Source organism: Eumetopias jubatus, unplaced genomic scaffold, assembly GCF_037043125.1.
Source record: "Eumetopias jubatus isolate StellerSeaLion01/CBP00866 unplaced genomic scaffold, mEumJub1_p1.0 scaffold_10, whole genome shotgun sequence".
Classification (NCBI taxonomy): Eukaryota; Metazoa; Chordata; class Mammalia; order Carnivora; family Otariidae; genus Eumetopias; species Eumetopias jubatus.
Window position 1 is genome coordinate 26,364,498 of NW_028274816.1, and position 15,426 is coordinate 26,379,923.

Consider the following 15,426-nt stretch of genomic DNA (forward strand, 5'->3'; position numbering starts at 1 on the left):
GAAATGGCCAAATGGTTACCACTACCTACCCTGGGAGCAAGAATAGAGTGTATAGAGAGCAAGGGGCAAGGAAGGACTCTCCCTTTTTACTTTACACGTTTCTGTATTGTTAACGTGTTACTGGGTTGTTTTGTATCAAAAGAGATTTAATAAAAAATTGCCAACTGTAATCATAACTACCCCTCTGACAGTCCTCTCAGACGGCTCACAAAGTGTCCAGAAAGAGTTAACACAGAGACTTCCAGGTGTTTGAAGTGAGGACAAACTCCTGATTTGGTGGTTGGGGTGGGGGAAGGGTTAGAGGTGAGAAGCAGCAGAAAGTGAGGGGAGGGGAGGGAGGGCTGGCTACCCAGTTCTCACCCTAACCAATAGCACAAAAGTTCCAAGCCCAACGCCCATTTGTGCAGACTATTTCAGGAGTCAAGAATTGCATCTAAGGCCATTGTCACTGTGACCTGTGAAAGAAGAACACTAAGGGAGCTTCCAGGTTCATCTACTTAAAGGCTGTTTCTCCTTTAGTTGGAAGGTAAAATGTCAAAGCTCAGCTAATCTGGTGGTGGTAATTGGGATGTATGCTTTTTTCTCTATGGTGTATTGACTGCTTTTTCCACAGGGCAGTAAGATGCTTATGGGATAGGGCTTTATTTTTGCTAATGACAAGATTAACACTAAATTTCTAACCACGTGGAATGGTTTTTCCTGGTTCTTCTTTGCAGAGGGCAAGACAGAGTCTGTTGAAGCATTAGGAAGACTCTTGGGTAGGCTTTGCATGGAAAGGAGGCAACACATAGTCTTTGACGGTTTCACGGTTTTCATGTCATCGCCCCTTGGTTGCACTGAGAGCAGTTAAACTTTTATGGGCATTAGGGTTGCACACAGCAAATCTCACAGCAGATAAGTAGTCCATGGAATGGCCTTTGCTAACGTTATGCAGTGGGTTCTTGCTTTATTTTCTATCTCAGTAAAAGGTCTTAAAACTCCCCTCATTCACAAGAAAGCATGAGAAATATAGCAAAACAAGGCAGTTTGGGAAGAGATGCCTAGTGAAATCACCCTGATGTGTAGGTCCAAATATGGCCCCCCAGAATGGTGCTCTGCTCTTAGAGTCACAAGGACCTCCTTTTCTCCATAGGCTCCGCTAGTGATGGACCCATATGTGATTCAGATGAGCAGCAACAGCAACCTCCCCTCCGTTCTGGATGTGCATGTCAACATTGGTGGGAGAAGCTCCTTGTTGGGAAAAATGAAAGGCAGGAAGGCCAGATGGTCAGTGAAGCCTTCAGACATGTCCAACAAAACTTTCAATCCTATCCGGGCCATTGTGGACAGCATGAAGGTGAAGCCAAATCCAGACAAAACCATGATTGCTCTGTCAATTGGTGAGTTGGGGACACTCTGGTGAGGGGCGACCATTGTTGCTCTTACCCCCATTCTCACGGCTGGTTGGAGAAGATGAGAGTAGAGGGGGAGTCTGAGCACTGGGCATGGAAGAGTAACATCTTGGTGGCTCCTTTTTTTTTCTCCCATGAAAAGGGGACCCCACTGTGTTTGGAAACCTGCCTACAGACCCTGAAATTACCCAAGCCATGAAAGATGCTCTGGACTCGGGGAAGTATAACGGCTATGCTCCCTCCATTGGTAAGCTTCTCCTGAGACTCTATCTGGTGGCTTCCAAATCTTTAGTGCTCTTCTATTAGGAATAAATTTCTAGCGGTTCTCCTTGCTTCATTGATGCATAGTTCCTAAGGAGAGGCTAAAACAAAATGGTCATTTGGATTTGGGGAAGGAGGTCTCAGAATGCTTAAACACAGCCACCAAGGTCCAGCTTCTTTCCTGGCTTCCTTTAGCACGCTGACCCCTCCTTTCTAAGCGCCCATTCACATACTTCTTTTTCAGATAGCACTCCTATCCTATCATTGCTAATTCTAGTAGGAAGGCCTTGAGTTTGGTTGCAGCTGCTTGTTTACTGAGCCCTCTAGGTCCTAAATTATTTTACTTACTGCACCATGTAAATAGCTTCTTGGCTTTATTTTCCCTTCTCCATACATTCGACGGTTATTTTAACTAGGGTTCTGAGCACATTCAAATGCAGTTGTAACTGTTTCAGATGAAAGAGATAAAAACAGACTAGAATATAAGGAAGGGGGCGTCCTACTGAAGAGTAGAAGGTTGTTTCTGACAGAAAGAAATTATTCTTATTTAGGTGTTTTTAAAATACAAGTTTCAGATGTACAGCTGTATAATATGACAACTGTATACACTACAAAGTGATCACCACCCCAAGTCTGGTTACCATCCATCACCAGTTGACCCCTTCACCTATTTTGCCCATCCCTATTCTTACTTAGGTTTAACTGTCTCCATCTATTAAACATTTCCACATTAAACATTTTAATAAAATCAGGGATCTTTTGACTTTATTTCAATGTGTTGCACATCTGTCTGTAATGTGCACCTAGCAACATATTCTTTTATTTTTTAAATTATTTTCATTTTTTAATTTGAATATAGTTGACACACAATGTTACTTTAAAGATTTTTATTTATTTATTTGAGAGAGAGAGAATGAGAGATAGAGAGCACGAGAGGGAAGAGGGTCAGAGGGAGAAGCAGACTCCCTGCCGAGCAGGGAGCCCGATGCGGGACTCGATCCTGAGACTCCAGGATCATGACCTGAGCCGAAGGCAGTCGCTTAACCAACTGAGCCACCCAGGCTCCCAACACACAATGTTACTTTAGTTCCAGGTGTTCAATGTAGTAATTCAACATCTCTGTATGTTATTGTGCTCAGCGCAAGTGTAGCTACCATCTGTCAGCAAAGGACGCTAGTACAGTATCATTGACTGTATTCCCTGTGCTGTGACTTTTATTCTTGTGACTTACTCATTCCACAAGTAGAAGGTGTATCTCCCCGTCCCATTCACCCATTTTTGCCCTTCCTCCTACCCACCTACCCCTGGCAGCCATCAGTTTGTTCTCTGTATCTGTAGGTCTGATTTTGATTTTTTTGTTTGTTCATTTGTTTGTTTTTTAGATTTCACATGGAAGTGAATTTGTCTTTCTCAGTCTGACTTATTTCACTTAACCTAGTACCCTCTAGGTTCATCCATGTTGTCACAAAGGCAAGACATAACAACATATTTTTAATGTAGAATACAAATCCAGTTTCGTGCTAAAATAGAATTTTATTTATTTATTTTTTTATTTATTAAAGATTTATTTATTTATTTGACAGAGAGAGACACAGTGAGAGAGGGAACACAAGCAGGGGGAGTGGGAGAGGGAGAAGCAGGCTTCCCGTTGAGCAGGGAGCCCGATGTGGGGCTCTATCCCAGGACCCTGGGATCCTGACCTGAGCCAAAGGCAGACGCTTAATGACTGAACCACCCAGGTGCCCCTAAAATAGAATTTTTTAGAAGATTTTATTTTTATTTATTTGACAGAGAGAGCACAAGCAGGGGAGTGGCAGGCAGAGGGAGAGGGAGAAGCAGGCTCCCCGCTGAGCAGAGAGCCCAATATGGGACTCAATTCTCAGACCCTGGGATCATGATCTGAGCCAAAGGCAGAGGGTTAACCGACTGAGCCACCCAGGCGCTCCACTAAAATAGAATTTTAAAAACACTTCAGAGAGATCTGAGGGACATAACTTTTAGGTTGATTGTTTATACTTTATAAAGTTTCATACAACAAAAATAAAAACAAAGTAAGACCAAAAATGAGGTTTTATCTCATTAAAACAAGTTTATAACTTTTATACCCAAAGTATTAGGGAACTGATTCAATCTGAAAAACCAGAACCAATTCTCCATGTGACAAATATTCAAAGGATATGAACATTTCATGCCAAAAGAAATACAGATCATAATATATATCTAGGAAAATGCTCTTCCTTATGAATAATTAAGGAAGTGCTGACTTATATAACTTCAAGACATCTATCTTTATTAAGTGGAACATTATGAAATATTGTATCTGGACTTTCTGATTGAATGGAATCTTTTTGGCAAACAATTTTGCAAAACATAATTTGTATGCTGCTAACTCTACTCCAAGTTTATAAGTCAACATTTGGAAATATTGTCCAAGAATAGAATTTAAAAGAAAAAAATTGTGCAAAACCACTAATAGGTATATCATATGATCTAAAAAACTTAAAAGGGACCTAATGTATTGAATGCATTGATTGTAACTTTCCAAAAAACATAGTCCCTGGAAGGGATTTAGGAATAATCTAAATCCTGTTTTGTTTTTTTTTTATGAAAAATAAAACATAATCACAGTAACCAAGATGCTGCAGAGTATTTTATGGTTTGGAGAATTCTCCTTATTATTCATACATTTGAGCTTATTTTTTTTTAAGATTTTATTTTTTTATTAGACAGACAGAGAGAGAGAGCATGAGCAAGGCAGAGGGAGAGGGAGAAGCAGGCTCCCCACTGAGCAGGGAACCCGCCTCAGGGCTCAATCCCAGTACCCTGGGATCATGACCAGAGCTGAAGGCAGACGCTTAACTGACTGAGCCACCCAGCCGCCCCCATACATTTGAGCTTATTATAAAAATGTAAAACATCGGGGCGCCTGGGTGGCTCAGTCGTTAAGCATCTGCCTTCAGCTCCGGTCATGATCCCAGGGTCCTGGGATCAGGCCCCATGTTGGGCTCCCTGCTCTGTGGGAAGCCTGCTTCTTCTCCCTCTTCCACTCCCCCTGCTTGGGTTCCCTCTCTTGCTGTGTCTCTCTCTGTCAAATAAATGAAATCTTAAAAAAAAAAAAATGTGAAACATCAAGTCAATGTCTTTGCTCTATGGTGGCTGAGAGCTAACCTGAATAGCACGTGCTCTAAGCAGGAGCAGAAAGTAGCTGGAAGCACTCTTAACTCTAGAGCATAGTGGTCAGCTTCTCCCTTCTACTCTTTCAGGCTACTTATCCAGTCGGGAGGAGATTGCTTCTTACTACCACCGGCCCGAGGCACCCCTGGAAGCTAAGGTAAGCCTTAGACAATGTATCAGCTCTGAAGCGGTATTGGGCAATCTGTACTTTTTTCCTTGTTTCTGTCCCACAAGGAATACGGTTTGCAGGGGGAACAAAAGGTGTGGAGAATTGCCCTTGGGCAATTTGAGGACTTCTCATATAGTGAGGCCACTAATCCATGATTTTATATATATATTTAAAGATTTTATTTATTTATTTGTTAGAGAGAGAGAGAGAGCCCAAGCAGGGGTTGCTGCAGAGGTAGAGGGAGAAGCAGGCTCCCCGCTGAGCAAGGAGCCCGATGCAGGACTCCATCCCAGGACCCTGGCTGGGATCATTACCTGAGCTGAAGGCAGATGCTTAACTGACTGAGCCACCCAGGCATCCCCTAATCCATGATTATATTTAATGTCATTACAGTATGAGGAGGACGTTGCGTACAATTTATGTGATGTCTTGTCTTAAGGAGGCTCAAAGGACTCAGATGCCCCCCTATATTTGATTCTTTGCAAAAGATTATTAAAAAACAATAATTCATAAAGCAAATAAGTAACATTTTTTATTTTACCAGAAGGAACTTTTCTTAAATTTGCAGCTTCCCTCACTCACCTGAAGTTCATTCAGTTGGGAAGATTGAGGTACTATGGCATACCGAATTGATGGCAGTGCCAAGTGTAAATGCCCCTCTCCCTCTATTGTCTACCGTGTGTGGTTGATATTTCTTAACATAGGGGGTGCCTTCGGTCTATATTTCAGAGAAGAGTCAGGCCTCAAATTTATTGTCAAAAATAAATAAATAACCACGTGAAAAAGTCCAAGGTCAAAATGATCTCTCATGGAAGTCTGCTGAGTCACAGCTGCCATATCCTTTTTAAAGTGATTTACTTCTTTTTTAAAAAAAGATTTATTTATTTAGTTTAGAGAGAGAGAGAGGAAGAACAGGGAAGGGCAGAGGAAGAGGGAGAGAGTGAATCTCAAGCAGACTCCCTGCTGAGCGTGGAGCCTGTTGCGGGGCTTGATCCCATGACCCTGAGACCATGGTCAAAGCCAAAATCAGGAGCCGGATGCTTATCCGACTGAGCCACCCAGGTGCCCCAAGTAATTTACGTCTTTTAAGTAGTCAACATTTTCAACGTTTAGATATGGATATACACGAACATTAATTTCTTTCAATTTTGGCTTAGTGCATACAGTCCTTACTACTTTACTTAGAACTTGAAAAAGTAAGTTCATTATTGCTCCCCACTCACCCATCTGATAATCTCTTTTCTCTTGCTGCTGTTGGAACCCCTAACAAAGTGAGCCTTTTCTTTCTTTACAGGATGTCATTCTGACTAGTGGCTGCAGTCAGGCTATTGAACTTTGTTTAGCTGTGTTGGCCAACCCAGGACAAAACATCCTAGTTCCGAGACCTGGTTTCTCTCTCTATAGGACATTGGCTGAATCGATGGGAATTGAGGTCAAACTCTACAATTTATTGGTAAACAACTTTTTAATTTTAGACTCAAGGGCTCAATTATTTTTTTTATAAGATTTTATTTATTTGACAGAGAGAGACGCAGCGATAGAGGGTACACAAGCAGGGGGAGTGGGAGAGGGAGAAGCAGGCTTCCCCTGGAGCGGGGAGCCCGATGCGGGGCTCGATCCCAGGGCCCTGGGATCATGACCTGAGCCGAAGGCAGATGCTTAACGACTGAGCCACCCAGGCGCCCAGGGCTCAATTATTATGTCGCAATAATATATGACCATTATCTTAGCACAGAAAGATCTGGAAGTGGGTGGCAGAGGCCACAAACACATTTTATTATTTAGAAGACACTGTTAGGTGAGTGTTCCCCCTAAATTTTTCAGAATCATCTTAGTCTCACCCTTTCTTCCTCCCCAGCCAGAGAAGTCTTGGGAAATTGACTTGAAACAATTGGAATCTCTGATTGATGAAAAGACGGCTTGTCTCATTGTTAATAATCCATCAAACCCCTGTGGGTCAGTGTTCAGTAAAAGTCATCTCCAGAAAATTCTGGCTGGTAAGTCCATCAGAGTTCATTTGACCAAAGGAGCAGATACGGGGATGGAATCCTTTATCTGTTTCCTGGAATGAGGAAAGAGTCAGTTCCAAGCTGAGGATGGAAATGGGGGAACTCCACGGGGGTCTCCAGTGAATAGTATGCTACAGGAACAGTAGGACTTGCCTGCAAGGCGAAAAAGGCAGCACTTGCCTCTGCACCATTTCCATATGTGGAAGAGAGGGTTTGAAATATCCAGTTGATTAAATGGCAGATTTAGGCTCTGTACCCTGGAAGGGTGTAGGAAGAATATATAGTTCTAAAAGAGGAAAACAAAACACACAAACATGAAATGCAAAGTAAAATAAGTCCAGGTGAATAATAATTGCTAAGGCAATTCACATTAAAAATGATTTGAGCCTGTTTCTCTTATTTTCAGTGGCTGCAAGGCAGTGTGTCCCCATCTTGGCTGATGAGATCTATGGAGACATGGTAAGTCTTGGGCAGGATATATCACTATAATAATCTCCTTTCCAAATTATTTCATGGGCCCTTTAGAGGTGGCATCTAGAATAACCAGAAGTAATTCCTAATCATTTCAGTACAGCAAATCAGTATCCCTGCACTCTAAATAAATAGATCGGGGTGCCTGGCTCGGTCGGTTAAGCATCCAACTCTTGATTTTAGCTCAGTCGTGATCTCAGGGTTGTGAGATCGAGTCCCATGTCGGACTTTGCACTGAGTGTAGAGCCTGCTTAAGATTCTCTCTCTCCCTCTCCCCCTCCTTAAAAAACATACATATAGATCTACGACACCTTAGCCAGTTTCCCAAAGTCCAAAAAGCTATGAAAATCTGAAGATTTTTGAAATTCATTTGGTGGAAAAACCTGACTTGACCTGATATAAAGATATTTGCAGATTTTTTTATATATCTCACAGATCTATATATTTGTCAAAAAGGTAAGGAAAAGGACAGAAATGTTAATATGCTTGATTAGGAGTGCTGTCTGAGACTGTCCTGGTGTTATGTAATACATGATACATGTGCTACGTAACTTCTCCAAAATCCAAACAATTCTGCATTCTGCAACATTTAAATACAGGCCCCGGAATTTCAGACAAAGGGTTGTGGGCTCCTGTTTTATTTTTAGATCTCTAATTCCAACAGGCATGCATTCCCTAGAGCTTCATTGGGTTATACGTATTCCTAGGCCAGGATCAGTGTCCTCATTGTAGGCTTCCTTTAATCCAGACCAGACACCAGATTAAATATCTTGGGATAGGCTCCTTCGAAGCCTCTTGGGCTCCCAATCATGCTTTGGGGTAGGATGAGCCCAGAAATCCAAGGCCCTTTCCCTAGTTACACAAGGTAAAGGGCGGGAGACGGGATTTGGAGGAAAATAAGCCAGAAGACAACTCTAACAAGCATCTCCTCTCCTCAGGTGTTTTCGGATTCCAAATTTGAGCCTCTGGCCACCCTCAGCAGCAACGTCCCCATCCTGTCCTGTGGAGGGCTGGCCAAGCGCTGGCTGGTTCCTGGCTGGAGGTTGGGCTGGATCCTCATCCATGATCGAAGAGACATTTTTGGCAACGAGGTAAGAACAATGTGGTGAAACGGTATGTCTAATTTAGTATACGTACATGTATTTACTTTGCATGCCCAGTGGTTAGGAGGTGATTTTTGCTCTAGTGTTGTTTTTTCCTTCTTCTTGGCCCTGTAGTTTCTGGGTGCCTGGAAAGATGCCTGTAAGATGGTACTAGTTGTTCCTCTCCAAAACTCAGTTTTCCTGTACCTGGCTCTGTGAAGAAGTTCCATCTGCTTCTGATTTTGGGACCGCAAAAAAAAGGAAACAATAGCTCTAATGACACCTGATATTGTTTGCAGGCTTACGATGTGCCAGCGTTCAAAATACGTTATTTTAACTTAATCCTCCCAACAACCCAATGAGGCCAGGGTTAGTATTATCTACATTTTACGGGTGAGACAAATGAGGCACTGAGATGTTGTATAACTTGCCCAGAGTCACACAGGAGGCGTGTGACAGAGCTGGGCTGAAACCCAAGCGGTCTGATCCAAGAATGCCACTAGGCGTCATCACTTCCCCAGAGATTAAAAACCTGATGAAAAGAATGGTCAGAACAAGCATCCCCAAAGCTGGAACACTTAAGGAAGGCTAAGTAATATGTTTGCCGGGGCACTTTAGATCCGAGATGGGCTGGTGAAGCTGAGTCAGCGGATCCTGGGGCCCTGCACCATCGTCCAGGGAGCTCTGAAAAGCATCCTGCATCGCACCCCTCAGGAGTTCTACCACAACACTCTGAGCTTCCTGAAGGTAAGGGCAGCCCATGGCCTTCCACTCTGGCAGTCAGGGAAAGCCACCAGGGGAATTAGGAATAATGGGTCCTCATTTCTGGAGCAATGTCCCATTACAGGGCTTCCAAATCAGGAGGTGGCATTAGTGTAACCATCCACCCTGACATTTATCTCATTTCTGGCACTTTACTCGGCTCCTGGGCCAAAAGCTTCCAGGGACTGGACTTTTTCTTGTTGACTCCTTATGCCAGCAGAGCAAACGTAGGTTCCCTGCCTTTGGTGTGGGCTCTACTTTTAATGACTTGGTTTTCTTTCACTTAAATTTTGATCCTTGACATCTTTCTTCCTCCTCTTATAGTCCAATGCTGATCTTTGCTATGGGGCATTGGCTGCCATCCCTGGACTCCAGCCAGTCCGTCCTTCTGGGGCCATGTACCTCATGGTAAGTGTGTGGGTGGCAGGCATTTGCTGTAGGGCAAGCAGAAGCCAGTCTGCAGCACTCACAAAGACAACCAACTAAGCTTCTGGGCCAGTCATTTTAGGAATCCCCTTGTTCTGAATTGCCTCAATAACGTGATTTAACCTCAGTGTTGAAAAAAAAACAAACAAAAAAACCCCTTTTAAAATGACTTAATTTCTTGGTTCAGAAAATTGTTTTATGTATAGATACAGGGAAGATATAAGACACAAATAAGAGGCTTTCCACACCATTGCACTTCTCAACTAGGACTGATACTGGTTCCCTAGGGGTGTTTGGGAATATATGGGAATTTTGTTTGTTTGCAGAATGACTTGGGGCAGGTGTGGGGGGATGCTCTTGGCATTTTGTGGACTGGGGATACTAAAATCTCTTGCAATGGGTGGGATTGTTCCATGCAATTAAGAATTTCCTGGCCCATAATGCTTATATTGCCTTTTTAGAGAAACACTGGCATTCTGTTTGCAGCTCTCATTTATCATTGTCCAGGAAGGAACGCTTCAAAAAACTAAAATATTCATATAAATATATCCTCTCTTCCCTATGAAAAATTCCATGAGCACCTAAGTGTTAGAACTCTTAGTTATCAGTAGTAGAGTTCCAAGATATTTTATAGAGCCACCCTACCTTAATTTCTAGCATAGGAAGTCGGCCTGTTTTCCCTCCTTCTGATAAGTTTGCCTCTCCCTGTTATTGGTGTAGGTTGGAATTGAGATGGAACATTTCCCAGAATTTGAGAATGATGTGGAATTCACAGAGCGGTTAGTTGCTGAGCAATCAGTCCACTGCCTCCCAGCAACGGTGAGTGCTTATGTCTCTCTCAGGACGTTCTCAACTGTTTCTAGAGCCTTAGGAGCTCTCCCTGAGTTGGTCCTTAACCTGATTTTTTCCTCCCCCAACAATGTGTATTCTCATTTGATAAAATTTAAACTGATGTGTCTCATGGCCTTGATTTAAAATTTGTTTCTCCCCCATCATTATCCCATCTGTACTGGGAAGAAAAGTTGTGGCGGAACATTTTAGGTGAGGGGAAATAAGCTTGTCACACAAGTCCCTTTTAAGATGAATTAACTGTTTCTAGACTTAGCACCCCAATGATGGTGTCAACTCAGAGAAGAAGCAGAGCTAAAATAAAACAAAAACATTTATTTGGTGTCTCAGAATTGCAATTTGGGGAACACAGATTTAGGCAGCAACCCAGATAGTATCCTCCCACCCCCTATCCGTCCCATCCCCCCAGAACAAAAGTCAAGGGTTTTTAAAGACAAAATGGAATGTTTGTATATATTGTTTATAAAGAATTTTAATTGACTGGTGGCAGAAAACTAATCTAGGCTGAATATAATTGGTTACTAAAGCTATCACTGAACAAAGACTCTTACTATAGCAAGTTGCAGTAAGGAGTAACTGAGGACTCTGGTTGAGTCCTTTTAAGATTCGTGGTTTAGCCCAGTTCAAAAATTCACGGATTCACCGGTAAAGAGGTGCATAAGGTCCATCTCCTTAATGACCTCCTGGGTCCATTTTAAAACCTCCTGACATAAGTGATCCCATTTCATTTCACCTTCCACAGCGGAACTGAGCGAACTGATAGCTCTGAGTAAATGACATCACTGCTTCTTGCTGATCGGGACCCTGGTCATTTTAGGGTGGGTTAATACCAGATTCAACTGCTACAAAAATAACAGACGCTTATTTTTGCAGTGCTTCGAGTACCCGAATTTCTTCCGAGTGGTAATCACAGTCCCCAAAGTGATGATGCTGGAGGCCTGTAGCCGGATCCAGGAGTTCTGTGAGCTGCACTACCACTGTGCTGAAGGGAGCCAGGAGGAGTGTGACAAATAGGCCCAAGTCCATTCTCTTGAGCATGAGTCCCATCCGGGGAGGGCTGGACTGGGCCTTGCTGTTCCTCAAGAGGAATCAGGTGCCCCTACTGGGAGAGGGGCCTCAAAAGCATGTCAAGGGTTCAGAATTGCTCCTGCTTTCCCCCAACTATGTCCACATACACACTCTGCATCCCAGATTCTCCTCTCACTCTGCTCTGCTGGAGTGACTCACTAATTCATGAATCCGCCCCCTCCTATATGACTTCCTCCTTTTTTCCTGAGAGTACTAGGTGAGCAAAATTTACCAGAAAGTGGTAGAGACAAAAAAAGTAAAAGCTCATGATGAGAGGAACAAAAGATTGAATTTGTGCCCCCAAACATTTCCTCATACTGTAAGTAAGAGTACACTCTCTCCAGTCAGGTCTGAGGCCCAACTCTGTTATTGCTTCACTTCAGGTATACCTCGCTTTATGCAACAGAACTATAACGAAAGAAGTTGGGGACACATATATTTGGTTAAGTATATTTTAAACACATTAGGAAAATTTGCTAATTTGAAGGATCCCTTATAGAAACCTTCTTGTTGATTTTTTTTTTAAAGAATTATTGATTGTATGGGGCGCCTGGCTGGCTCAGTTGGTAGAGCATGTGGCTCTTGATCTTGGGGTCATGAGTTTGAGCCCCACATTGGGCACAGAGATTACATACACACATAAATAAATAGAATTACTGATTGTAAAGGTAATCAATGGACTTTCTAAATTTAGATATGTGTACATCAGGGTTTCTTAAAAGAAGGGCACATCTATAACTTAAAAAAAAAAAAAAGGAGGAATCCTAGGACCTTCCAGAAATACTGTGGTGTAAGGGCCAGAAATATCCTCACTTATCATTTTTATGGAATCATTGCTTTTGCTGTAAGGTTGATATTGATTTATTGATATATATATTATATTATCTTTTCATATGTTTTCTAAGGAACATTTATATTGACAAGATCCTTTATTTTGCCAAGGGCATAAATTATTTTTCTTTTTTAAAAAAAAATAAATTTTACTAAGTATGCTCTTCTGTAATGTGGTTTTTCTCCTCTGTGGGGAATTCCTATTTCCAGGTGCTGTTCACTGTTTAGTCTGATTGATGCATTACCCACTAGGCTTCATTTATTTCTTTGTCCGTGTACTGACATTTAAAGTTACTTAAACACTATTCCTAAAACATCTTATTTGGGAGTTCAGCTTCTGGCTTCCTACTTACAAACAAGGCAAACTAAGAAGCAACATTACAAACCTCTGGCATTTGACTTCACACTTTCCACTTGTGGGGACTCCCAATCTCTGGTCCCAAATTCCTATGCTCTAGATCCACTAACCACTCAGTGGTGAATGAAACTGAAGGGGTTCAGTTGACCCAGGGAATGAGAGAGATCAGACATCTTTCATTATGGGCCTTTTGCCTACAAATCCTCTTAAGCCCAGCTGACTAGTTTTTTTTCTCATGACTTCCCTTAGAGGAGGAAGCATGAAGTTATCTTGCAAGGTTGGGGGCCAGGAGTATACTATAATCAGTCTGGAGATTACTCACTAAAAGAAATTTTCCTTATCTAGAAGAGGAACTTCAGGTCTCAACCCTGCCAGTCACACCCAGTTAATTTCCTTTACAAAAATAAACATCAAATATCCATATTTAGTGAGTTCCCACTAAAATTTACCTTTTAATTTTCTTTGGCAAATCCAAAGGGAACATACAACAATTGAGATGATAAAGATTTGTTTCCTGTATGCCACCAATGCCAATAATTTTCCGAAAGTGCCTGGTTCTCTTTTCCTATGCCCCCCCCAACCCCCCGGCCCCAACCCCCAAAAGATCTCTGTCCGGAAAGATACGGGAAGACCTGGTGGTTTTACACAAGACGTTTTATCTTAACATGTGCATATAATTCTATCCAGTTTACTGAATTCTACTCAGACTTCTTAAACTTCCGAATTTCGTGTCTACATTTTGACAAAGGGATCAAGGAAATACTCAAACATTAAAAAAAAATAATAATAATACATGCACACTGGGCAAATTTTCAAAGGATGCAAACGAACAAAAAACAAAAAACACAAAAAACAAAAAACATTCCTCATGCCCGTGTCCTTCAGCCACCCAGTCCTTTGTCCCCTGAGGTAATCAGTTAGCAGTTGCTGGTCCCTTCTTTGAGATTATTCTGTGAATATGTAAACGTGTGTGCGTTAAGTTTTCCTTTTTCCTTTCCTTTCTTCAAAGTAACTCTTACTCAACTTAGTAATTCAGCTTCCTAGGGAAGACAAATAAGGGATATTTCTGAGGTGTCCATCACCTCCTGGGTGTTCCTAGATAAAGAGAACTCCTGGGCGGGTCTCCTTCCAAACAAGATTAAAATTCCCCCCGGGATAGCTTCCAGATGCTTCTCGGACAGCAGCGGCAGGAGAGAGGGTGCGGTCTGAGCGTCTCAGAGGAAACAATGCGATAAAAAAAAAAAGCCTGTGACGGCGCCTGGGTGGCTCGGTTGGTTAAGCGACGGCTCAGGTCATGATCCTGGAGTCCCAGGATCGAGTCCCACATCGGGCTCCCTGCTCAGCAGGAAGTCTGCTTCTCCCTCTGACCCTCCTCCCCTCTCATGTGCTCTCTCTCAAATAAATAAAATCTTAAAAAAAAAAAAAAAGTCTGTGAATTCACCTTTCTTTCTAGGCCAGAGCACCGCCTATCGGGTAACTGGCAAGTACCACACAGCTCGTGCCACATCGCACCCCACCCCAGGCCCTAAGGAGCCAATAAAGCCCTGACAGGTGGCGGGAGTGGAGTCGCGTGAGGAGAAACTACGGCTGCGCAGGCGCTGATGCGAGTGCGAGGCGCCCTGCAGCTCAGGGAGCATGCGCCATCACTGGCGCCGAAGCGCCGCTCCGGGCGCAGTCGCAGAACCTGAGCAGTCGGCAAGGGTCGATCTCTGTGGCAGGTGCTGCGTTTTTCTCAGTTGGGCGCTTCGGTTTTGTTTCCTCCTCCAGCTTCTCTCTCGGACCCGCGTCCTGTGGAGAGGTTCTCTTCCTCGTTTGCTCCCTGTCTGGGCCACATCTGGCAGGACGCTTCCCGGAAGTTGACACATGCCTAGGTATTGTAAACACCTGTTAAATAAATGAACTGTGCGTTTTTCTTTTCCTCACTCTGGGCCAGTCCCAGTAAAGTCCGATGAGTTGTGACACAGAAGCAGAAATTCCCCGTAGCTGTTTTTTTTTTTTTTTTTTTTTACAATTTATTTTAAGTTTCTCAAAGAGTCTTCTACTTTTTGTTGTTTGTTTTTAAAGATTTCTTATTTATTTGACAGAGAGAGACACAGCGAGAGAGGGAACACAAGCAGGGGGAGTGGGAGAGGGAGAAGCAGACTCCCGCCGAGCAGGGAGCCCGATGCGGGGCTCGATCCCAGGACCCCGGGACCACGACCCGAGCCGAAGGCAGACGCTCAACGACTGAGGCACCCAGGCGCCCCACCCCGTAGCTGTTGTTAACTGACAATTGTGTGGTCCCTGGAACTTTTCTCCAAAGAATTGTGCCCTTCATGGTCCCGAGTACTCGGCGTTTATGTTCGCATCTCTTCTCGGGCAGAAAAAATCCACCGCTATGCTCCACACACTCCGCACATTATTACCAGGAGGGGCTGTGTTTTAAGTACCCTAGAGGTTGAATTATTGAGTCCGTAGAAGAACTGAATTCCCGGTACATCTTATTCATACTCCTTTATTTTAAACAATTGGTGTATATTTACAAACAAGTTTCGTAGGGTTTCCTAGAACCTGCAAATCCGGATGATTTCTGTGG

At 43.1% G+C, this 15,426-nt stretch overlaps 1 protein-coding gene across 1 annotated transcript; it reads left to right on the plus strand.

Moving 5' to 3' along the window:
• Positions 1-394: 394 nt before the first annotated feature.
• Positions 395-11,608, plus strand: TAT (tyrosine aminotransferase). The gene is made up of 12 exons (XM_028096675.2): positions 395-526; positions 1,133-1,379; positions 1,534-1,638; positions 4,916-4,983; positions 6,290-6,448; positions 6,854-6,992; positions 7,411-7,463; positions 8,414-8,566; positions 9,176-9,304; positions 9,644-9,727; positions 10,466-10,564; positions 11,468-11,608. The coding sequence occupies exons 2-12, from the start codon at positions 1,145-1,147 to the stop codon at positions 11,606-11,608; spliced, it is 1,365 nt and encodes a 454-aa protein (XP_027952476.1). The 5' UTR covers positions 395-526; positions 1,133-1,144.
• Positions 11,609-15,426: the final 3,818 nt, after the last annotated feature.

Excerpts from the sequence above, each read along its gene's own strand:
- TAT (XM_028096675.2), top strand. The coding sequence starts at position 1,145 with ATGGACCCATATGTGATTCAGATGAGCAGCAACAGCAACCTCCCCTCC. Across the intron at positions 4,984-6,289 it reads AGGCACCCCTGGAAGCTAAG|GATGTCATTCTGACTAGTGG; the intron begins GTAAGCCTTAGA and ends CTTTCTTTACAG. Across the intron at positions 6,993-7,410 it reads TCTCCAGAAAATTCTGGCTG|TGGCTGCAAGGCAGTGTGTC; the intron begins GTAAGTCCATCA and ends TCTTATTTTCAG.